At 34.7% G+C, this 25643-nt stretch overlaps 3 protein-coding genes across 3 annotated transcripts in view; 1 reads left to right on the top strand and 2 right to left on the bottom strand.

Annotated features, from left to right (window-relative positions):
- Nucleotides 1-990, bottom strand: part of Vps8 (vacuolar protein sorting 8) — a 31791-nt gene extending 30801 nt beyond the window's left edge. The window contains exons 1-2 of the mRNA XM_089638337.1: nucleotides 840-990; nucleotides 441-689 (exon numbers count right to left, since the gene is read on the bottom strand). Of these exons, the coding sequence (XP_089494463.1) occupies nucleotides 441-689; nucleotides 840-929 (339 nt within the window). The 5' untranslated portion in view covers nucleotides 930-990. The remainder of the gene's footprint in view (nucleotides 1-440; nucleotides 690-839) is intronic.
- Nucleotides 991-1153: 163 nt separating this feature from the next.
- Nucleotides 1154-2675, top strand: mRpL36 (mitochondrial ribosomal protein L36). The gene is made up of 2 exons (XM_089637861.1): nucleotides 1154-1268; nucleotides 1377-2675. Exon 2 carries the CDS (start codon nucleotides 1383-1385, stop codon nucleotides 1788-1790), a length of 408 nt encoding a protein of 135 aa, XP_089493987.1. The 5' UTR covers nucleotides 1154-1268; nucleotides 1377-1382; the 3' UTR covers nucleotides 1791-2675.
- A 5018-nt stretch (nucleotides 2676-7693) lies between these two features.
- LOC149419499 (sorting nexin-8-like) lies at nucleotides 7694-25643 on the bottom strand. Its single transcript, XM_089637597.1, has 9 exons — nucleotides 25637-25643; nucleotides 25030-25287; nucleotides 21017-21287; nucleotides 18699-18942; nucleotides 16462-16564; nucleotides 12953-13106; nucleotides 11452-11668; nucleotides 10938-11126; nucleotides 7694-9434 (listed from the first exon to the last, which is right to left on the bottom strand). The coding sequence occupies exons 1-9, from the start codon at nucleotides 25641-25643 to the stop codon at nucleotides 9351-9353; spliced, it is 1527 nt and encodes a 508-aa protein (XP_089493723.1). The 3' UTR covers nucleotides 7694-9350.

Genomic DNA, 25643 nt, shown 5'->3' with positions numbered 1-25643 from the left:
CTGTTATTTAACCCAGAATATGAACCTATGATCCTAAAATAGGTTTTTAGGTTCTTAGTTTGGGTTCCATTAAAAATAAAATTTAAAAAACTAGCCTAAAAACCATTTTAAAATATTATGTTGAAATAATTTCGAAAAACCTTATTTTTGCTGTAAAATGTATGTTTAAGTGTCGGTTCGTTTGAAGGTTTTGTTAAATTGAAGCTATTAGCATTTTAATCTAGCAGAATTAATTGAAGGTTAACACGGCGTGAAGAAAAGACATCAAACTCTCCGTTTTTTAACGAAATAGCTACAAAAGACATTATTTTCCATTTACAGAAACTAAAATACTTACTTCTCACTATTAAGAACGTTACTATTTTCTGTATATTTACAAACGTTTTTTGCCAGTGTATCCACTATATAAGATAGACTATGAAATATATAATATTACTTACGGAAGCTGTTGTGATTTGCTGTGAAATTCCTTGAAGAAATACATATTTCAGCAGAGATCCTCCCGTTGAAGATGTTTCCAGGGCGTTCTTCTTCGGTGTCGGAGACGGGGAAGGGGTAGGCAGAGAGGAGTGACCGTCCTCCAGAGTGGCCGTCTCCCATTCCTCGGGGAGACCCTCATCTAGAGCCAGAACACTCTCCAAGGAAGGCAACTCATTCACTGCTGGTATGCCATACTCCTCGTCATTCAACTACAAAATATAATACATATAATAATACACATTACAATTGCTTCATTATATTCCCTGTTGTTATTACATGCGTAGTTTTGAGAAATGGGGAGAAGTTACAGTGATGTGACTTTAAATCATCGTAAATCATGAAAAATTCAATCAACTTACCTCTTCAATATCATAAGGCTGAAAGCTGTCGATGGAGCCGACGTCTGAATCTACCAGAGATTGTTTGGATGGCGCCTTTAACAAATCCATATTGAAATAATACACTTCTTTGCACAACCTACTTAAAAGTAGTCACGGCAATCACACCCCCTAAAACCATTTTGACGTTTGAAGATAATTTGACATTAGATACAATGTTACCATTAATAAACCCGGCAAAGACAACATTTTTTCCCAAATAACACACTACCAACAGTACTAAAATAATAATTTAATATCAATGATGGGATTACATTTTTATGTTATGGCAACTACGAGTTGACAGTTGTTTTGAGGTTATTTTTCTTCTTTGAACAATAATAATTTATTTGAGCTTCTGCACTTCTACAATCTATCACAATTCTTTTTCGGGTTGTTTGATCGCAAAGGGTATGTTAATCGATGATCAAAATTGTTTTTTTCGTAAATTACAACTAGATTTGAATATATATAACTAATTTTGCGGTATTTTTTTTATATTTACTATATTATTTCCAGTTCAATATGCAGGCCGTTCTGAGAAGGTTCTTATGCCAAATACCCAAATTATCGGTAAATCCAGTCACTTCTAATAACGTGTTATCCAGCTCGTTGATGCCTTCTAGTAACCAAGGGCCTGATATTACATCCAAAAGATTATTTAGCTTACTCAATAACACTATTTCGAGCGCACTCGGCCAACCGACCCCACTACTGAGTTCTTCTGTACCGTTAATGAATCAGCTCGCCAGCTTCAAGGTGAAGGCAGTTCTGAAGAGAAGGTGCAAGGATTGTTACTTCGTTACCCGCCACGAGCGCATGTACGTGATCTGCCCCACGCACGGTCGTCACAAGCAGATGGCGATGGTAGAGAAACCCCACAACACCTGGATACTGACGCACGCCACCCAGGGGAAGAAGAGACCGTGGTAGTCTACAGCTGGTTTGGAAGCCTCCATAATTCTTACACAATGAGAAGTCTGATAGTTTAACTTGTTCGCTTCCACAGTTCAGATTTAGTACTTTTATGTCCTCTGTGAACCTATTAAATGAATTTGTTTTCAATTTGCACAACATATGTTTTTCATTCTTACATAATTCACTCGATTCATAGATATGTAGAGAATTTTCGTTACTTTTGAATGAACTGAAAAGTTTATTTTTACCTAGTTTTGTAATACATTATCCTGAAAAACTTAAATTTATAGTACAAAAAATCCAATGCTATTTTTTTAACACTATTTTTTTGAAAAATTCTAAGTTTCCTACTATTTGTTATTTTAATCGTTCTTACTTTTTCAGAAATATTCTAAAATTGCATCTGCATTACTGTTAAATTTATTAACATTGCTCAGTCGCAATCATTGATTTATTACATTTAGATGAGCCATGAAGCAAAAAAAATTGGTTCCACTTCTGTATGTCCAATTAGTATGATTTGGCTTCCAAAGCTCTGACAATTAATGACCGGAAACTACAAAATCCGGTCCACGCGCACTGATTATTGCATTCTAGTAGTGGGACATGTTACGAGATGTTAGTACGCAATAGTGCTTCCAATTGTATAGCTCAATAGTTGAAATCTTACCCACCATCATTCGCAATGAGTATGTAAATATTTGTAAGTAAAAATCCATCAGACTTCTTACTGTAAAAGTTCTACACATTGTTAAAATTTGTTATTGTAAATGAATACATACCTACAATGATTTTACTTTGTATATTTTGTTGGTAAATATAAGGTAGTTTAAGGTTTATAATATATTATGAAATGCTGTTTTATGTATCAATGTCATAATAAAGCTTATAATATGCTTGTAGTTTAAACCCAGTATTTTTTTACACCGTTTTTCCCCCAGCTTTTTCCCTCTGCTTCGTCTTCGTGTAGGACTTACTTTTTTACTTCAAGCATGTAAAACTTTGTTTAAAAAAAAAATCTACTTACCTGTTCTCTTTGTATGCTGATTAATATCCTCGAATTAAGAAAAACCACAACAAAATGTTGACTTGTGGACTGAGTTCAGTGCAGGGGGGTATAACTCCGATCGAAAATTGGAACCGAAATATTGTGACGTCATATAATTGCCTAGCTATATCCACCAAAGAAAAACTCTCAAGGTCTATGGAATAAACTTTCAGAGTTTTTCGTTGGTGTATAGTATAATAAGTAGGCTCCGAATGAGAATTTTACTGTCTATATATTGGCATATCTATGCAACTTTAGGAACAATTTGTATCATACAAAAAGCCCGAAGATATCGATCTAGTGAGTGGTTTATTTATGATTCCATGACTGGTGATACCAGCATCAACAGATTAAGTCGTACCAACCAAACAGTGCGATTTAATATGATGGTTTTTAACTGACGATTTTTAAATTCACTATTTAATAAAACTTATTATACGTAGAATATTCAGAATCAGCGTTTATTGATCTACATAAATATATATATTTTTAAGATATAATATTTTTCACTGGAGTTCAAAAAATAGTTCAAATATGCGGAAAAAATCTGAAAAAAATACAGTACCTACCCATGCCAAATTTGTTACAAAAAATATAATTCGTATACTTATATATAATTTTTTTTACATTAGCTCCACACGGGGGGCCCTGAGGTAAAAAATTCCCTCAAGGCCTATCTCATGTTTAGGGATTTGGGATTATGGAAAGGAAAGGAAAGGAAGGAGAGTAAGTTCTGGGAAGGAAAGGTACGAGGGGTGGGTAGGAAACTGGAGGTCAATATGTCCAGGTGTGTCAGACATGGGAATCCATCCCTCCCACTGCGGTGGGTCGAAAGAGTCAGGCTGGAGAAGTCAAAAGGTCTCCCTCAACCAGTGGCGTAGCTAGGTAACCAAGGGCCCTGGGGCAAATTAAAAAATGGGGCCCCACTGCTATGTAAACTGATTAGGTTTTATCAAATAAAAATATGAAATATACAAACACTTTAAAAATGCTAAGCTACTTAAGCTCTTTTTTGTGCACTGCAGACTGCAGGGTAGGTAATAAAAATATTAAACAGAAACAACATAAATTACAATTAATACTTGGTGTAGGTTTGGCTAATAAAACGAAATAGAGAAGATTCAAGGGTTTATTATATAAAGGTCGGGCCTACCAACTGACTAAATAACAATTATTTTTACAATTTTTTCCTAGCTTTAGTTTTCGCAAGAGAATCAATGACTTCGTTTAAATCCAGACTTGATGCGGTTTTGTTTTCAATTGATATTAGCGATAAATGTCGGAGTCGAGTTTGGCCCATCTTATTTCTTAAATAATTTTTTATTATTTTTAATTTGCTAAATGACCTTTCAGCTGCTGCAGAAGTGACAGGAATTGTAAAGAATAATAACATTGCTGTAAATACTTCCGTTATGTCGCATTCTAGCACTCCATATTTGTTCATTATTTCCTTACATAATTGGTGAACAGTCCATGCTTGAGTTAGTTGAGGTAAAACTAGATGGTAAATATTAATAAATTGAAGTGAAGAACTAGGGCCTATTATATCTGAATATTTTCTTTGGAATTCGTCACACTTTTGTAATAAAGTTGCTTCATCAACATGTAATAAAAATGTTGGTGTTAGAAAATCGAATATATTACAGACTGCACTCATACCAATAAAACGTGCATCTAATTGAGATATTACTGTGTCTAGTACATTATTGAACATCTTAATTTTAAATATTTTTTCTCGGTTTGGAAATCGGTGATCAGCAGCTAATTCATCAAAATGTTTTTAACTTTTCTTTGCCTTTTTTCTTGAAAATGGGTATCAATACCATATTTTCTTGCAGTTTCACTGGCTTTGCACTTGAATAATTTCAAATCATTTCTATAAATTTGCAACTTTGCTTTGGTCTCTGCTAAAACTTTATTCTCCTCGCCCAAATTGATGTCGCATTTTTGTAAAGTTTTGGATGCATAATTGATGTCGTTCAATACACTGTGCATGAATTCGCAAAGCAACACGAACTCGAAATTTAGCATTTTTGTTTGAATACTCTCTACTTCACTACGCTCATCTTTATTAGGACTCTTTAGAAATATTTCTGATAATGCTTTGATAATATCAAAATAACGAAGTTTTATTGCAGATATCGTATTGACCCTACTGGACCATCTAGTCGGATTTAGTTTTTTTAGAGTGGTGTCCGCTTCGCCAGTGAATTTTGACTTCGGGACTTTTTGACTTAGGATTCGAGGGCCCCCTGAGCTTGAGGGCCCCGGGGCACTGCCCCGCGTAGCCCCTAGGTAGCTACGCCGCTGCCCTCAACCCGTCTCTCCCGACCCGGCCCGCCACGCAGTAGGTGGGTAAATGCATCCGCCGCTAAGACCTAGACAAACTTCACCCCATGAACCCGGGCACCCCTGCTAAGTCACAAACGTAGAAAACCACTAAACCTATTATTAGTAGCAATGAAAACAAACTTGTCCAAAAATACTGTTGATTTATTATAAAAGTACAATATGTATATTATACACATTTCACATTTTTATGTGCCTATTTTAATATCAACAACAAAATATATTAAATTCAAAACAATGAGTACAGAGATTATGTTTTCATAATAATGACCAAAAAGTCAAACAGTCACAAATTATAAGGCACTATTAATTATTATTATGCTTACAAAAATAGATTTTAAAATATCTAGGTTTTTAGGTAAAAAACCAAAATAATTGTAAACCATGTAAAAAATGATAAATAAATGTGATGGCAAATATTTAATGAACTTCTTCCATTGGTATATAGTTTATTTCGGACTGCAGTCGGCAAAGTGAAGATTGCTCCGATGATAGACAACCTCCACTAGGAATATATAATATTACTCTGTTCATGAATATATTGAGGGGGGCCTTTAATTGTGAAAAATAATTTCTAAATGAGATTTTTATATCTAATTTACTTTGTCATAAAAAGTATAACTTTAAACAATGGCTTTCTTAAAACATTTTGCATTTTAGTGGGCTTTACATTATGGTACTTTTGATTTATGGCTTCTCATTTGTAGCTAAATGTGATGTATGTAATACAATTATATCAACTCAAATTCGTAACACTTCATTGGTCTTAAAAACAAACCATAAAACATTAAAAACAAAAGGGATGAAATATTTTGTAAAAAATTCAATATTTATGTATTTAAATATTAGTAGAATCAATTGCGACAATTCTGCTTTTAAAGCTATTTATTCTAAACAGTTCTGGATATTTTGTACAAATTTGTTTTAATATCTTATAATCACAAAGTTTGGAATGTTTAGTAAAATATCTCACAAATTAATAACTTCAATGATAATAATATACACCGTTTGGAATGTTTAGTAAAATATCTCACAAATTAATAACTTCAATGATAATAATATACACCTACAAGCAATGGTTCCCTCTAAGATTTACGTGTGTGCTGCCGCATTGTTAAAAATTGTCCGCACACATGTTTTCATCTTCTGCATATATCTTTAAGAAAGGAGAATTTCACCAGAGTTTTGTTTTGCGCAAGTATACACAAAAATAAATGATATTTTATGATGGGTTCGCAGTGTTCACACCATGTGTTGCGTATTTTTGAACAAAAACTTGATGAATTATCCCTTGTTTGTTTGAAGGTATTTGTGTTATTTTATTTGAAGAAGTATATGCAGAGGTACTTTTTCTTTTGCTGCAATTGTTTAATTGTTGTGTAACCTAAGAAACAATGCAAATCCTTCCGAGGCGATACATAATTACAAGAAAAATTCAACAGCCTAAGTTTGTTAGCATTACCACGCTCCCTCACGCGCCAGTGAGAAATCGACATAAACTGGAATAAATAAATATTATATAACAGTAACTACACAAATAATCATTGTTAACTAATAACAATGTATCTACCTACTCGACTCCAATATAAAAGAACATTATTATAAGAAAACAGTTTTTTCTACGCACAAATATACATATTTGCGCACTTGCCTCTTTCTTTATTTGATATCTTGCACAAATGAAGTAATGGACCGCACATACAATGAAAAAATTAGAGGGAACATTGCCTTCAAGGTGTCCGGGGATAAAGTGCACTTAGGGGATGTTTCACCATTCTCTTGATAGCTTATCTATAGGATAAAGTATATGTATTAATAAATAAACAAATCAACACTTGCAATAGGTAGAAAACCCGGGTAACTTATCCGATATATAGTCTTGAGTACCGAATAGTAAACTCGGATTTTATAAATAAATAAATCGAAAATATACACTCTTCCATGAATAAGCATGCTAGCTATCAAGAGAATGATGAAATACCCCCTTGCGATTTATTTATAAAGTTCGAGTTTACCATTCGGTACTCGAACATATGAGTAGCAGCTATACATCGGATAAATTAGCAGAGTTTTCTACCAGTTGAGAGAATTTATTTACTAAAATGGATAGTTATTTTGACTTAAGACTTGAGCCTATCGAGAGGTTGGTGAAATACTACCTAGTAAGTTATTCTTCATGATAGTATGTACAAGTAAAAAAAAAAAAAACTTTTTAGAATTCCAATATTTTAAGGTAGTTTTCAGATAAAAGAAGTTGGATTGTATGCATTAAAAAAAATCAATAAAATTTCTTAATCTTTTTAACTTCTACCATCATATTTAATTACCTCCCGAAGTTAGTGCACTTTACCCCAGACACCTTTATATAAACTTAATATATTACTTATGTAGTTCCCTTAATATACAAAAAAATCATATTTTAAACTACCCATAATCATCATAAAAATTATATGATTTGAGCACTGGACAGATAATCCCTAGAAGTGCGATGAAACCTAATTTGAAAGAAAACTGATATCATAAAACCTTTGGATTCCCACTCCCCAGACAAGGCAATAAATATATTTTCTAAATAAATTAATTCATTTCTAATTACTGAAGACAGTATTGGCGATTTTTACATGCAAATTTGAAACAGAAAATCAGAAAAAGGTGTGTTCACATCTAGGACTTGTACCCGGGACCTTCGACTTGCCAGAGCGCTGCTTAACAACTGAGCTAATGGAACCCTATTTTCTTCGGTCATACTTATGTGTATCATACTTAGAATAAGAACTACCAACATTATCTTCATTTTCTCAATTCACATTTTTATGGCTGCTATCTTTATGTATGATTGTGATTCATCTTGAGCTAAATGCAATCTAGGTAGTGTCTTGGATAAATATATCCTATTTTTATTTTAATGTGTGACATCTATTGACTTTTCTGCAAGTCTAGAATATATATTTTTTTAATATATTGTGTCTTCAATAATTAAATATTACAATTTGAGGTAAAATTATTCCAAAAATAAATCATTTCTAATAAAATCTCTTCAAGAAAGAATATTGACATGCATTTGAAAAATTTGATAACATTTTACATTTCCCTTGGGGCACACCAGACCATACTTCAATGCACACTTCCGTGGTTTTGGAATTATATGAAAATCATTTACCCCTGTCAAAATCATAAAAATAACATACATTATGTATTTAATAATTTCACGCAAATAAACTAGAAATGTTATAAATTTTACAGTTCTCTTATAAAATACATTAAACATGAATAAATGGGTTTCATAAAATATAAAATTCACTAAAATCATCATAAATATTACAAAATGTCTTTTGAGCATTTGGTAACTATGTACATAATATCCAATGACGTTACAATATATAAAGATGCGCTGTAAAAATCTTAAAGTGGCAAGCAAAAAGTATGTCTATTGTAGTGTTTTCGATTTCGTACTTTTAGTACTAAACTGTCATGCGTCGCGTAAGGTTGTGTGCTCTCTCTATAAAGCATTAAAAACTTGCCAATATGCCCTCGTGTGTGATGAGAAAGGGTTTTAATTACTTGGCAAACACTATTAAAAGCCAAGGAATAACATTTGATCTGTAAATATGCAATAGCAGTAATATTGTGTATCAACAATCGCCACCATTTGCAAACTGTCTTTGCTCTATTATGGCGTGGAACTGAGTTGATCACTTGACACCTCAAAATCTGTTAGGCACCAAGGCCTGTACTCTAGTTGACCTTGAGGTAGTATTCCACGCATAATCATTTATTTCGTTCGTACACATCTGTTTTTTTAATGTTTCTACGTCATAAATGAACAATGTTTAAATATAGCATTTACTGGAAATGTAAGAGTGTTTCTTACTTGCCTCATTTTATCTTAATTTAGTGAGACAATAACAAGTCTAGATGTATTGTAACGTCATTGATAATATTGTTTTATAATTTTTAATAAATATTCAATTACTTCTGACAATGTTATAAATGTAAAAACAACTTAAATAAAATATATTATGGAAACAACTTTAACAAATAATTTTTATCATTGTTATGAGGATTTTTCTTCCTTAGTATTATAAATGTAATTAAAATATTAAATTTTATTACGCACCATTTTATTATGACCAATAACATTATTATTGCGAGAATGAAGATTCAAAGGAGACAATTTTCTAGGAGTTTCCGTTGGTGGAGTCGGACTGCTCGGGTAGGAACTTGCCCACCGTGGGCTGAATCTGCCGCCAAATATCTGCCATCTGTTGGTCAAAAAAAAATTCAATAACATAGACATATGAATATTAGTAGACCTGCCCTAAGTGATTAAAAGCGTATTATCCCCACTCCCCATACCGGTTCCATTGGAGCCGGCTGGGCTCGCGTATGGCCTCAAGTGAAATTTGAAAACGTGACGTCATCATTCTTGTGCGAACTATGGTCGAGGCATCATCGGTTCATTTTACGAAATAACACGGCAAAATGTTGACTTGTACTATGAAAACTTGTAAAAATAGATGTGAAAAAGAGAATAAACCCAATTGTCGTATTACATTCCATATATAAGCATTATTTTACTTTATTTTAAGCATATTCACATAGTATAATATAGATCAGTTTTAGAAACATATACTATCACATCGAGAAACGTCTGGACGCGAAACACAAAGCTGGTTGGTTGCTGGGAAGTAAATTATGAACATTTATAAAAGTGTCTTAACTAAATACTTAAACGAAATATTCGACTCTGAAAATAGAACCGAATTTTTTTGCCGAATTTGGACTTCGCAAATTTGTTCATAACGTGGCGGGTAATTTGCGCTCCCATGTAAAAATGTCTATTCATTCAAAAGCAGATTTTACTTTTAAGAAGTAAATGGTGATATTATAATGCGAGATGCCTATTTACTGTCAGATTGATTTATTGACGAATCACAGTCAGTCTTACGCCCTTCGTTCTTCAACAGTTGATTTTACTCCTCGCCATTATCTTCTCGTCTATTAATTCCTATGTCTGTCCCAATACATTTATTTTCAAATGTCTTCCTTGGGCATCCTCGACTTCTTCAACCATTCACTTTCAAGTCATACATTGTTCTCACACCTCTTTCGTCGTTCATCACGTACGCCTCATTTTACCACAAATAATTATTTGATTTGTGTCTTTTCTACTGTTCACTTCACGTAATATCATGAAATCCACATTTTTATAGTTAAAAAACTATATTACATCGCCTATAATTTGACTCCACATCTCATTCCGGTGCAGAAATAAGAGTTAAGTCTTCCTCGGGCGTCAAACAATCCTGGCACTAATAAGAACAAACTTTCAAATTAACAGCAAAATCGGTCCGGTGTTTTTGGAGTCTATATGACACTAACAAAGAAACATTCATTTTTATATATTACTAGCTGTACCCCGCCACGCATTGCTGTGGCTCAGTCTGTGCAGATAGATAAACAATAGCGAGTGTTGCTTTTAAGTCCAATAAATGGCACTGTTTTTTGGAAAAAAGCATGTTTGTCGAAATGATGGCGCTGTTTTAAAAAAAAGCCCGTTTTTACCTAAAAACACACACGTATTCTAATGCAACATTATGTCAAAATTTGCAAGCAATCATTGAAGAACTTTCGGAGATTTAAGATTTTGAACAAAGGAACATTAACTTTTTTTATTTATATGGATATGAAAGTTAATATAAAGGCATGCAGCAATGATAGAACGGCACTATGAGACCAAGAGGAAATGATAGCGTAATGCGTACCTCGGTGTGAGCTTGAAGGTTGACAGCGGCCAGGGCGTTGAAGACAGCAGCCAGCTCTGTGAGATGAAGGTGCACCAGTTGCGTTTCCAGCTGTGCGCAGTACAGACTATAGGCATGGCGCAATTCCAGCGAAGATATCGCTGCCTCCTGTTCCAGCATGCGCTGCTCCAGGCTGTCCACTGACTCAGCCTGGGAGATTAAATTATTAAGTCATTTAGAGGTTAGAAGTTTAGAAAACCACAGGAATTATAATGTCCCTTTGATAAACATAATATATATTCAGCAATCTTTAGGTATGTGATGGTGAATTAGATATAGGGCCGGACCTGAGCCAAACCGCGCCTGGCGCTAGTAAAAACCTCAAAGGCGCTGTGTTAGGTATTATCACATCTTGGCTCTTTGGTGCCTTGAAAAATCGGCCAATTGCACCTGCACAGGCCCAGCCCTGATTACATTTCACACATCAAATCGCCAGCCCATCTCAAATAAAAGAAATAATAATAAAATATCTAACATCTTGTCCCCTTATGACGCCCTTGATCCTCCGCTTCTTGAGCGCCAGCATCTTGTTGAGCGCCGTGTGGTGGTCGTTGACCACGCCCCGCTCGAGGCGGTCACACATGTCCTGGTGAGCGCCCAGCACGTCCAAGATGCCCGCAAGCGAGGACGTCACGCGCTCCTCAAACAGGGCGGAGTGACGAGCCGCACGGGACGACAGAGACGAAAACTCACTGGAAAAGAAACATTTAAAGTTATGCAGGCTGTTGAGGAATGAGGTTATGTATAGTATTATGAATTTAGTTAAACCTTTTCAATGCTGGCCTTTCCAACGGAATCTATCCCACCACATCTTCATTGATCATGTGGGTACGGGGTTAGCCGCTGAAGGATCACATAAGCGACAGCCGCAAGAATAAGGTTAATACACAAAATGATGATTTTTATTCAAATTGTATGCATAATAATATTCAGAAGAAAATTAATAACATTTAAAATAAGAGTAAACAAGGGATAAAGAAAATAAGTTTTGCAAGGTACACCAGTGCAGGAAGTTATTGACAATCAGTAAACGCTTAAAATAACTGTTTCTTTCAAAACAACTGTAACGTTATAGAATTGTGCAAGTTTGGATTGCCAGGGTAGTGCCCGATTATTGTTTTGTTGAGAGTTTTTTGAGTGGCTGCCCTGCGATCGGTGGTACGGGGCAGGCTAGATAACGCGGGTAGGAAGGTCGGGGTGACAATACAGAGGACAAAAAATGAAAAAGAGAGCGCAGATACCATGAACCTTCGGAGAATGAACGATACAGAGTTTCCGTGTAAACTAACCAAACATAAAACAAACGTTTTGACTCCTGCGCGAGATCAGCCGGTTTTTTGTTCCAGTGTTGTTGTTTGGTGAGATTAAAATATAAAATCAGTTATTTGGATTATAAAATAGTTTTATTTGTGAGTGTTTTTGAAGTGTAACTCCTTGGAGACTACACTGGATTACCAAGCATGCTGTCGGGGTGACACAAAGATGAATCATCATTGTCCCAGCGTAGCCTTCCAAACGTTCAATGGATGCTGATTAATTGAGGATTGCCTCGCGCACTCCTTCCCACGAATCTCTACTCGGAGCTAACTCATACGGATTTCGCGGGGACCTATCGTCCTGCTCACCGCTGGCGGACTCTCCAAACACCTTCAGACATGACAACATGATCAAGGTTCTTCAATGCTTTCACACATTCTGCCTCCTTGCCTTAGCCCCATCATAGCCCTGGTGATTGACAAGGGTCCATGCTCATCAGACGTGACACAACAAACAAATTATATGTAAGTGGTCGAAAAGTAAAATGTGTCCGTGATAATAATATCGATACATGTACATATTAAGCAATGACGGGCGTTCTAGCAATATTGTTAAACTAACATTGACAGCTTGGTTTTTCATATGGTCCTGCTAAGCCTGGTGATCATTGCTCGTGATTACGTCACACGAAAGTCACAAGGCATTAAAAGTAAACTTACTTGGAAATATTATTGAACCCTCGCTTGATTCGCTGCCACACCATGTTGCCCCCCGATGCCCAGTCAGAGTGGGGGAGGGGCTCCCCTCCCAGCGCGGCCAGCTGCGCCCCCAGGTCTTTCATGTCCGCTGCGTATGCCTCATTTCTTGCCGCACCTAATAAATAAAGAGCAAATTTTACCATGAAATGCAACTGTTATATACAGACTTGGTGGTACTGTAGGATCTCAATAATAGAACGCGTGTTCGGATATAATGTTTATTAACAATTTAGTACGGATTGACTACTTCTATCTTCTGAGCTGTCGGTTGGGAAAAGAGAGCGAGCAGATGCATCCGTCATCTTTTATACCTCGATCTGTCATCTCGCTCTTACACATTCAAAAAGCAGGCGTACCACCTAAAACCTTTCTTACAATAATCGTTCAGGCTAAGTGCCTCGCTTACTGTCATGGTCAGAAATATGATCGAAACAGTATTAGAAAAAGAAAACAGAAAAAACAAAAGATGTATATTCAAGTCTAGACCATTATTTTGGATGAAAAACTAAGTTTCACCAATCATATCCATCAAATTGTGAACAAAGGTATGAAAACACTAGGCTTCGTATTAAGAACAACTAAAAACTTTAATTCTTTACAAGCCATTAAACTATTATGTATACGTATCTCTAGTAAGAAGTTTAATTGAATATAACTCAGTAGTTTGGTCTCCATCTTACAAATTTCACATTAACAACATTGAACGAATACAAAAAAATTCTACGTTTTATAAATTTTAAATTAAATATCCCTGTCGAAGACTTAAAATACAATTTCTTATTAAATACTCTAAAAATAAATACATTAGAAGATAGACGTAAAATAAACGATTTAACGTTCTTATTCAAAATACTTAACTCTAAATTCGACTGTTGTGAACTCCTGCAACTTATAAACATACATACACCCACAGTAACAACACGACATACAGCAGCACACATAAGCGTAACTACATTGCCCACTCTCCGATACAACGAGTTCACACCATGGGAAATCATTACTTGGGTGATGTTGACATATTCAATACCAACTTGGCAAGTTTTGTGGATCATTTAAAACATTTATTTCAACAATACTCCTAAACACATCATGTAAACCTACAAATAGCTGTAATGTTCTGTTTGTATGACTTGTTGCATAGCTTTTATCAAATGTAATTTTATTCTTATTTTTTATGTTTCAAAGTATCTGTCAAATTAAAATTATACTACCAACCATGTAAAAGCCCTCTGGGCGTTAAATACATGAATAAATAAAATTTATATTCATATTTAACGACAGAAGAATAAAAATGTACACCTCTATGAAACCAAAGATGCCAACTGCAACTTCTGAAAACTTTTTATATGAAACAAGAAAAAAAAAGTAAGGTGAAAATAATGTTTATAATACATTTGTCCAATAAAATGTGTGTTTTTTTCCATTATCAGTAATTTTAATTCAGTGTTTAGATGAAAAAACGTAAGGTGAGCATTTTTAAAACTTTTTTTATGTTTGCATTAAAAATATTTATATTTAAAAAAATATATTTTCATTTCGTTTCAACACCTTTCAAAAACAGTTTTTAGCTGTCGCATGCATTTAAAAAAGTATTGATTATATCGAAAAGCGGAAATACACACAAATTCTGACAGAATATTAACCGTTTGAGTGCCAATCGTCGATTTTCGTCGATTCGTGTTTTAACGAAGATTGCCGATCGTCGATTTCCGTCGATTGCGTCAGTCGTGTTCTGATTCGCGCGTACGTCGGTACGTAAAATTCTCATTTTTTCGAAACGCCTGGACTTCGGGATCCTCCTCCGCGTGATTCTAAACCAATATTCTTTAATAAAACACCAAAAAAATCATCGAAATCCTTGAAAATTCAAAGAATTTATGGGGTTTTAAAAAAATATATAGTTTCATAAAAAATAATGTTTTTTTGGTGGCATTTTACAAGCAACTGTATGATTTTTTTTGGAACTGAAACGGTTAATATTAAATTAGCAATAAACAATTAGATAATGTTAATTAAGTGTTAATCTCAAATGACCTACCAGGTAAGAATTGTAATGTATATTATCTCCATAAATAGTTAGTAATAACATAGATTACTGTAGAAATGTATTATAAATTTGTACAGCGCCCTTGAGGTGATTTTGCAGAAAAATGGCACTATACAAGTCATCTTATTATTATTATTATTATAGAAATATTTTAAAAAATATAGGTTGCAGGAAAAAAAATCACAATTTGATCAAAAACTGAAATGGACTGAGAATCTAAATTCGACGGTGACCGGATAAATCATCAAAATCATAATTCATCACATCTTTAAAAAGTTATATAAAGTAATGGAAAGTGATGAAACAAAAACCTTATTAACTGGGTTAAGAAGGTTAGGTTAGGTTAGGTTTAAATTTTTTTTTTTTTTCATCGTTTCTAATGACTTTATATTACTTTTTAAAGATGTGTTGAATTGTCACTGTGTTGAGTTATCATGGAACCACATTTGACTGTTAAAAAGACCTTAAAAAAATCAAAATGGCATTAGTCGATTTGATCATCAATCAGAGGTTGAAATATCCCAATGTAATGTTGAAAGGGGAAGGCATAGATTTTAATGAAAATGAGATATTTCTAGAGAAAGGTGACCAAAAAGTGGTGTTACATTGTCACAAGTGCAAATTTATTCAAGTAACTATAAGTAAATTCTCTAACAAAAGCAAATAAACATGCTAGATTGACACAAACGGCACTACAATGCAAGGTGAGTGGTTTTAAATGGCATGTGCATATTCACAAGATAACCTACATTTCAGTGAGAAAATAATGGAATTGGCTAATAATATTAACATTTACATTCTTGTAGGCATTGCAGCATTCAGAATAATAAAGAAACTTAAGCGTATAATTCTACATATAAATTTGCGAGCCGAACTGACAAACTGAACCTCAACTTATGGGAAAGGAACGAATCAATCGCAAATGGCGCGAAACGCCGCCTTTCTTGTAATTCGTGGCTCGGTTCGCGTTTCGGTTCGCAAATATATACGTACCATTAAATGGCATTTAGAGAAAAGGGTTTTTAACGTATTGCTATCATGACCCGAGCCATTTTCTGTACATTTTTAAAAAAATTTTATGTGAATACCGCACGAAAGTTCTGACTGCTACCAACCGTCGGGCGCCAGTGAGACTATAGCATCCCCAATTGGGGTATGTTGTGAGGCTGAAGGTACTGGGGAGGGGAAGAAGATGGGGAAGAGGACGGTGGGGAAGTACATGGCTATTCGGATCTGGTCACCAAACATGGCTAAAGTCATTTCAAGCAACGTTTGAATTCTGAATGGTGGTCTATTTTAACCCGCGGTCTCCGAATTGCAGAGCCTCACCCCTCGATCACGGAGGTCGTAATCATTTATGAGAATAGGAGATGTTACAATGGATCTATCAGCGGTAGGTCTATACATATTTATTATTACTTACCCAGATCAAATATTTGTTTAAGTTTAGACACCCCGAGGCAGATGACTCTGATTTGTTCTCTACTTGATGAAAATTCTGTACTCGTTTCTGCAGGAACCAATTCCTGTAACAAATTAAATATTTTTGAAAATGGTGACTATGCAAACTTTATAAAGAAGATAATTAAGTAGGTTCACATTATCAATCAATTGACATAAACTAATAATGTTATCACAGTACATCCAGAGATGCTGATGCTTGAGATAATCAGATGTTCGCTTTATTCACTAGAGTGATGGGGTATTTACAAGATAAATGCCACAAGCGATAGAGATTTCCGTGCATTCGGTTTAGATTTCAGTCACGCTCATTAAAAAAAAATCATGCCTCCGATATTAAGATGGAAACAAATAAACTGCTTACTGTGGTTTAAAGCCAATGAATTCACCTATATTTCATAATTTATACCATATTTTTAGGTTTCATAATTGAGCTGTTCGCAGGAATATCAAAATAATTTATGTTTTCAAATGTCTTAATTTAGGCAGATAAATATGGGTGGTAGCCATTGTTCAACTGGCTATAGGTTTATTTTACAGTGACACATTTATATTAACACATGTTTTGATTGTTAATGAGCACATACACTATTTATAAAATTAGTGAAAAATGCAGAATTGCTTATTCAAAAACAGACATTTCATAACGGTTTTAATGTTAGAATCAGATCAGATGATAAAATTATAAAAATTCTTGTTTTGCTGTAATTAAAAATTCTGGTGTTGACCTACATTCGTGCTCCCAAAATGTTCAAGGAACCAAGTATTTCATTCAAATTATCAAACACACACAACATAATACAATATGGGGATCCTGTCTTTTTTCTTCCACCAATGTAATTTTTTCATTTCAATTCGATTCCATACGACTTCAACATGGATTCTCATTACGGTGCAGAGATATTGCGTTAAGTATTCCTCGGGCGTCCTCGAATTCTTCTACCATTTAAACATCTTTAACCTTTCCGGGAGTATGGACGCTAATGTACGACGGTACACTCTTTCGCCAAAGGAGTATGAACGGCTATGGACGACAGGGGTCGCATATTCATATTCGATGCATATTCTGTAACTATGCATCGTATTACCATCTATGGACATATTCCTGTAACTTAACACCAATTTTACATCATTATCGACAGAGATATCGGCTGTTATTTATTTTGCATACTATAATAAAATTTTATCAAAAAATATATTTTTTTATTTATGTAAAAAAAACTCACTCCCCAGAGCACGGCCAGCATTACGTAACTTACTCCCGGAAAGGTTAAACACTCCTGTCAGTAATAACAATAATCTTTGTAATTTTCGGCGATATCAGCCGACTGCTCTTCGAGTTTTGCAAGCACAAACATACGCAGACTGAATTTTATGTATTAAGATGATAGGTTATGAATAACCTGACAATATTTGAAGACCTTGATATCTATTCCAGAGTCTGTACCACGAATTACTCGCTATGCGCCATCTACGAACGAAAATCTCTACGACTTTTGTCATAAGTTCTATATTTATACATTCTTGAGTGTCGCACGGTTGAAGAGATGACTGTGTTGGCAACCCTGTAAATATTTTCTATGTTTCTGATGTGTTTGAGGTTTCTATGGAGTTAATTTGAAATGTCAAAAACAAACCGTTGCCGCGTCGTTCTGTCAACGTTTTTATTTGCTACTGCACTTTTTCTGAAATGAATGGCGGTGGTGGATACATATCGAAATGCCAGAAAAATCTTTTAATAGAGCTGGTTGGTGCAGACGCAGAGTTGATGTCTGGCAAATCTGCGCGCGGGAAATGATCTTTTTTTTTTTTGTATAAGGCAATTCACCAGGATGCAATGAGATTTTGACAGTTTTGCCGATCTCTACTGCTTCGACCCACTCGTTGTTTAAGTCGAATGAATTTTGACGTATGGCGTGTAGTATGTACTTTCGGTGAGACTCAAGAATAACAAACTCTACCAGTGTATGTACGTTCGGCGGAAATTGCGAGCGATCGAGACTGGGGAATAGATACCCTTGTACTATAATCACTACAAAAAATATTCCTTGTGCAATGATGGAAGACTTAGTTAGCAGATGACTTAACCCATAATGCCTGGGTGGGAACCAGATGCCTTGGACAACTCAGCTACTAACCAGTCAATATAAATATTTACTAGAAAAAACAAGTTTCTCAGTTACTAGACACGTGACAAACCTTGGCTCGGGCCGCCAGCTCGCTGGTGGTGAACTCATCCGGTGCCCTCCGGAACAGCTCTCGGATCTTGTGCTGGACGTCGTGTCCCTGATCGCGCAGGAAGTACGAGACCAGTGCGTCCCGAGACACTACGGGGTGGCGGGCCACCAGGGACAGCCAGCGCAGCAGCCCCTTGCGCCGTGCCTCTAGGAAGTGAGCGTCCTCCGACACTATTATCTTCTTGGGGGGCAGGCGGGGGATTAATCTGCAAATATTCAATGAACAAACACTTTTTAACATCAGCCAGCAAAATAAAATAAAAATCGTTTTTCTGAGCTATTCCTTGGAAATTACTTAAGGTAGATTACTATTATTATACTATTTTTATCAATATATAAACACCTTATCTGGTAAGACAGTAATATTTACAAAAACAAATAAGTTGTTACGATCAGCTGGCGGACGGTGAGATTTTTGCATCGGCACTCTAAGGACGGGTTGTTTCAGAGAATTTGAACAATTCAGTTAATTTTCAAGTTCTGTGTAAGATTTTTTCAATATTATTTCAGTTCTCTCAAGCAAATAGCCTATATATAACAATATACTATAACAGAACTTGAAAAGGACTTTCACAGAACCTGAAAATGATCGTTGAAATTTGATGAATTGTTCAAATTCTCCGAAACAACCCGTCCTAAGGTGTTTCACATAATTTGAACAATTCATCAAATTTCAAACATAAAACTCATGTTCCGAAAAGTTCTGATATTATTTCATCATCGGCTAGTTGTTTCACAGTACTTGGATAGTAACAGAACTTGTATAGGACTTACAAAAATTTGATGAATTATTCATATTCTATGAAATAACCCGTCCTAAGAGTTAATTCACAAACTCCACACTTCGAGAAGATCAAATATTCATTTCTCCTGTTCGTTTTCTCTCTTTTCTATATTTTTTTCCCTTTAACACTATTTAACACTACAAAAAGTGCATTTAACCAAACTTGCCAATGGCTTCATCAATTGGTGACTTCTCCAGTAGATTTTCACGCTCAATAGTCAATCTTTACACATCGAAAAGGGAAATTGTAACTGGACAACTAGTTAATTTACGTACCAAAGGATTTAACAAAATAACAGCTTTCATTATATATATTAAATTAATCCCATACTGCATACTGGCATTGAAAAATTTCAACAAAAAATATATACTTTTTAGGCGGTCTACGCGCGGACTTGTTTTTGCTAAAGAAAGCGGAAATTCGTTACATTCTTTTGGCAAAAGTGAACTCTATTATGGATTGTGTCAAAAACAAAAGTTTTGCAATTTATTATTATTGCAATGAAATTAAAAACATTTTAACAGGCTCAAATTCCATAATTCACTTGTCAGTATGGCGGCAAATTACAACAAATAAATTCTCTTTACCAAAACAATTACATAATGTGTATTATCATAAAACTACAACCTACATTTTTCTATTTTTATCTGAATGCTATCTTGCTAGAAGATGCCATAAAATTTATTAGAATAATATAATTTTGACAATTTTTAATAACATAAAACATGTAAAAAAAATAACACTGCGTGCTTACATAACATGCTCTGAGGATTCTATTAAAAAAAAATTATAATTTATTGAGAACTGTACAAACTACAAAAATCAACATCATATTTTTAACCAAAAAACAATCCATTGAAGAAACCGTTTGTTTCAAAACATGTCGATTATAGTGGTGTATACAAAGTATATTATTTTCATTAAATGTAAATGAAGCCACAAAGTTCATTTGCGTCTATTGAAGAAGTCATATTTTTTAACCCATCGGCATACCTGCCGCCACGATTGGTGGGCTGCACTTTTTTCGCATCGGCATATTGCCCATCTCATTAAGGCAACTAAAACTTTTCCCAAATACTTAGATAATTCACAATAAAATTATAATCTATATAAAAGTGTTTAATTTGGAGAAATATGGGGTGCAATACTGCACAGTAATAATCCTTCTCAAGTATGCGCAGATGTCAGAAATAAAAATTAGTATGCCGATGGGTTAATAAGTAATTGTCCAAGTGTTTCAATAATTATGATAAAACAGAGAAAAACCCGTACTTCCGTGGTAAGTAAGAACACTGTGTCTTCCTTGATACACTCAAGGACGACATTTTATTTTTACTTACCACGGCAGTGTAGTGGGTTGGTAATCTACGTTTCTGGTACTAGTGCAGTTCCGCTGAGTTGTTTCGGGTTGCAGCCTGTAGGGCAAAGGAAGCCCTAATGATAACCAACCTTCGATAGAAGAGAATTAATATTAAATAAAAACTTTAAAACATACCTATAGGGGAACCTGGCAAGCAATAATTCGTGTAGCGCCACAAAGTCATTGTATCTTCTTCTCACTGTGGTTTTGAACCTCTGCGAGGTGACCAGATACTCAGAATGCTTCAGTATGATGCCAATCCTCTCAGGAACGAGGTCTATAGAGATGGTGTCTAATTGCTTCATTTCTGTGTATGTGAGATTCAGTTTAGTGGGGTCCGATTTGGCTTGAGTCTTCATCATGTCCTTTATGACTGAGAGGTTGGAGATTGATGGAATCGGCAGTTCTGGAATGGGGAGAAACAAACCATGTGTAAGAATACTAAGCATTATGACGATTAAGACCCCTCAATTACTCTTATAGCTAAGCCTACATCAGGGTGAGTCTTTTGAATGTTTCATTTTACCTTAGCAAGACTAAATTCAATTAATCTCATAGCTAAGCCTACATCAGGGTGAGTCTTTTGAATGTTTCATTTTACCTTAGCAAGACTAAATTCAATTAATCTCATAGCTAAGCCTACATCAGGGTGAGTCTTTTGAATGTTTCATTTTACCTTAGCAAGACTAAATTCAATTAATCTCATAGCTAAGCCTACATCAGTATGAGTCTTTTGAATGTTTCATTTTACCTTAGCAAGACTAAATTCAGTGCGATTCTAGCAATCACATTTTTATCACATCAATTATTCTTCTAATGGCATTTTCATTATGTTTGTTGGAGAGCAACAACATCGTTATCAAATTACAAATTTGACAAAACATTTTTATTTATCTGTAAAATGGGACATGTTTATTTTGGTTTGCGCTTTAGTTAATGATAAAAACATTGCAATATTCAATACATTTGACAGCTTGAAATGTGTTAATCGCAAAAGAGTATCAACTGTCTAGTGAAACCCCAATATTGAGGAATGATATGAGGCGAAACACATAGACGAACGAGAAGGATCATTCACGAGGACGATACAGAGAAGATCAACTCTAAACAATGGGGGTAAGAAAAATATTCAATCCATCGATCTGTCTATTTGACTGAGCAGCAAAAACTCTTATACAGTTACAAAAAAGAGCAATAAAATATTTTTCAATTGAAATCAACTTGTTTCATTCTGAAACACGAAGTTCAGCGAAGTGAATAAGCTGGTGAATTGATTCAGCTAAAAAAGAATAGAAAAGTTGACTCGAAACATGAACTTTCGATTGTTGCAAATTTCGTACAATGTATTTATAATATTTTCCAGTGGAAATGTTTTAAAAGTGAGTGTGATTGTATTAATCACTCTCTTATTTAATATTATTATAATTGAGTCTGATAGTGAATGATGAGTGGGCAGCACACCGTATCCATTGCAGTACATTATAGGTCATGATCACGTTTTATGCAATATTCAACAGGGAATTAATTAGATAGCCATTAAGGAAAACCAAACACGGTAAATACCACCGGATGAGTTATAGACTAGAGATAGTCATTATTCAAATGTTTAAATAAATATCACGCTAATAATATTGGACTTAATCTACCTCTTTTTACTAGCTAAATGTCAATAAATATTAATCACTATCACCAAGCAACATGGATTATAATAATTATTCATTAAATTTAAAGTCAAAATTCAAGTTCTGTTATTATTTTCACAGTACATACTTGGATGCGACTTCCCAACTTTAGAGATATTTCGGGAATTTAATGGACCAACTATCACAGAATTGTATAAAAAAAAACATCTTATATCAATTTATAAAGAATATTTTATCAATAAAATTCACCCTGTAGATAGCATAAGCAATAGATTCACAACAAAGGGCCTAATAGCCATCCCAATGATAAGAACGACCACGGCTCAACACCACTACTTGTATTTAGGTGTGAAATGGTACAATATATCAATGTCCAAAAACAAAATTAAATTAACTTTGAAATATGAACAGTTCAAAAAGCAAATTAACTCCCTGATATAACAGAACTTGAATAGGACCTTCACAGAACTTTACAAAATTTGATGAATTATTAAAATTCTATGAAACAACCCGTCCTTAGCCTCAGAGTGCCAATCTATTTGCGTAACATTAATATTTGGAATCTAATTTTTTTAATGCCATTTTTATGTGAAAAATCACCTGAATGTATGAATCATAAAGGCCTCAGTAGCATTCTGCTATCCAAAAAAACCTGTTATGAAGCATTATTCTTTAATTACAGGTTTAATTTTTACTGAAAGATGTGGTGTTAGGATGGATAGTGTAAATGACAGATTAAAATTGTAGTACAATTACAAATACATAACAGCAAAATACATTTTGTATGATTCCATGTGAACAAGTCATTGAAGAGACTTGTAGAGAAATATTATGTTAGTTGGAAAGTTATTAACACAATGCTTGCAGGAGACGCTTAAACACGTCTTTTGCGTACTGTTGGTAGAGAGCAAGAGACGCTTAAACACGTCTTTTGCGCACTGTTGGTAGAGAGCAAGAGACGCTTAAACACATCTTTTGCGTACTGTTGGCACAGAGCAAGAGACGCTTAAAAGCATTTTTTTTTTATTTTCGTGCTATTGCTAGACGGTGGGAAGCGCCAAAAGGTGTTGTTATTCTGTGAAGTAAAAATTAGGTGCCAGATCTCGTGAGACGTTTACTAGGCACTCGGCAATTTCTAGAATTACTGCATTATTGAATTCGTAGACTTATTGCCGGTTTGCAGACTGTGGTCATCAAATATGCACTTGAAATACAATAATATAAATGTATTTCATTTTCATCTTTACATTTCTTCACTGTTGTAGCGGTATTCTTTGGTCCAAGACGTTAATAATATTAGGAATTTCATAAAAAATATCTATCATTGTGAAACGTACCTGCTTTATGGAGTGAATTGATAAAAAAAAACACCCACAAACACAGTGTTAAAGAAAATTATTGGAAAATGCACTCCTTCATTTAATGGTAGGTATTTAAGTAGTTGTTATTAGTCAACTTTGTTTCAAACTGAATAAATAGCAGTGAGATTACTCAGACATAAAGCAAACAAGTCCCAATGCAGGCCAAGCATTCATACATAATACTTTTATGCTATTTTCTAGACAAACTGTGCAAAATATGTATTTGTAAGCTTAAATGTTTTGACATGTTTTTGCAAGGTACATAAAGGCTTATCCCGAAATCTGTTGTTGAAATTGAAAATATGCACTATAATAATTTAATCCTATTTATGCATAGATGTGAAATTAGTAAGAAGTAAAGAAGCATTAGCTTTATGGTTGAAAAGGCGTTTTGAGACAATTCTTCTTGTTGAAAGCAATGACATTACAATACATCTAGACCTGTTATTGACTCAGAAAATTAAGACAAAATGTGGCAAGTAAAAAAACACTCTTGCGTTTCTTTTCTTTTATAATAATAAAATATTTGCATATATTTACAAATGAAATGTTATTTCTTGGCTTTTTCTAGTTTTTGCCGTGTAATGGAATCGAGGCATAATCATTAGGGCATATTGTTACTTTTTTATGAAATTTAGTTAGTGTGGGATAATAAGTAAGGAGGTTGACTCTGGCAATACAGAGTGGGTCAAATAGAAGACACAACAATCTTACGCAACTATTTCAAATCATTGCCACGATTTTATTTTACAGACATTGAAACTTATCCACCTGTTTCCGAGTCATTTCAAGAATTTGTAATAATGTGTAAAATGTTGATATCGGAGCCAATGAAGTTCTATAGTACATAATTTCGATAATGCACATTTCTACGTGCAAAAAGAAAGGAAAGATTTTATGCGAATATAAAACATAAAATAATAAAATTAAAGATTCAATAAAATATTTGAAAAACACAGTAAGGTTGAGTCTATTCATTTCATTGGAACTTATTTTGAGTCATTCCTTTATTCCTGTCGTACAGAGACTGTGAAATTAAGACAAAATTCAAGTTCTATATTCTAGATACCTCCCAATCTAGAACCTAAAATACCTCCCAATGGCTCCGGATAGTTGAAATTCTTAAGCAATATATTATAAAAACCTTGTCCGGCAAAGTTGTCCAGCAGTTTCCGGGAAGGGTCCTTGCCTTGTTGCGCCCACGCCACCAGCGCAAGGCACTTGAAGAGATTAGGGCGCGACACGGGCCCATGACCGGGCCCCGCCAGCTCCCAGATGCGCTCCAGAACAGATGACTCCAGCCCCGACAGCCTCAGCAGCGTTTGAAACACGTCCCGCGACACCCCCGCCCCCGACGGAGAGCACAGGTCGAAGATGTCGCGGTAGTACGAGGGCACGGAACCTATGCAAACAATAAAAAATAGTGTTATGATATTAGAAATGATGTGACCACTCATGTGATGTGAACACAGTCAGCCACTTCTCGTAAATGTTTTATTGCTACTATCTGCAACAGGATTCTGTCTTAAGTACGGAGTACAATTGTAGTTAGTATTTCAAGATAAGCACTAAGAGGCAGTTGGAAGTTTCTAGCGTCAATAAGAAAAGGAGTTTTTAGTGTAATAAATTTGTAACAAAAAGTGGCAACCGTCTGTGTGAATGACCGAATGCCAAATCCAATAACAAAAACTCTTTTTGCCATCAAAAATGCTTTTACTCTCCTCGTGTGAGTAAATGCAAATGTGGCTTACGAGTCAT

The sequence above is a fragment of the Hesperophylax consimilis genome, chromosome 12, assembly GCF_061612785.1.
Source record: "Hesperophylax consimilis isolate HC1 chromosome 12, BYU_Hcon_1.0, whole genome shotgun sequence".
Taxonomy (NCBI): Eukaryota; Metazoa; Arthropoda; class Insecta; order Trichoptera; family Limnephilidae; genus Hesperophylax; species Hesperophylax consimilis.
Note: the sequence above shows the minus strand (reverse complement) of the source record. Positions and strands in the feature narration are given on the sequence as shown.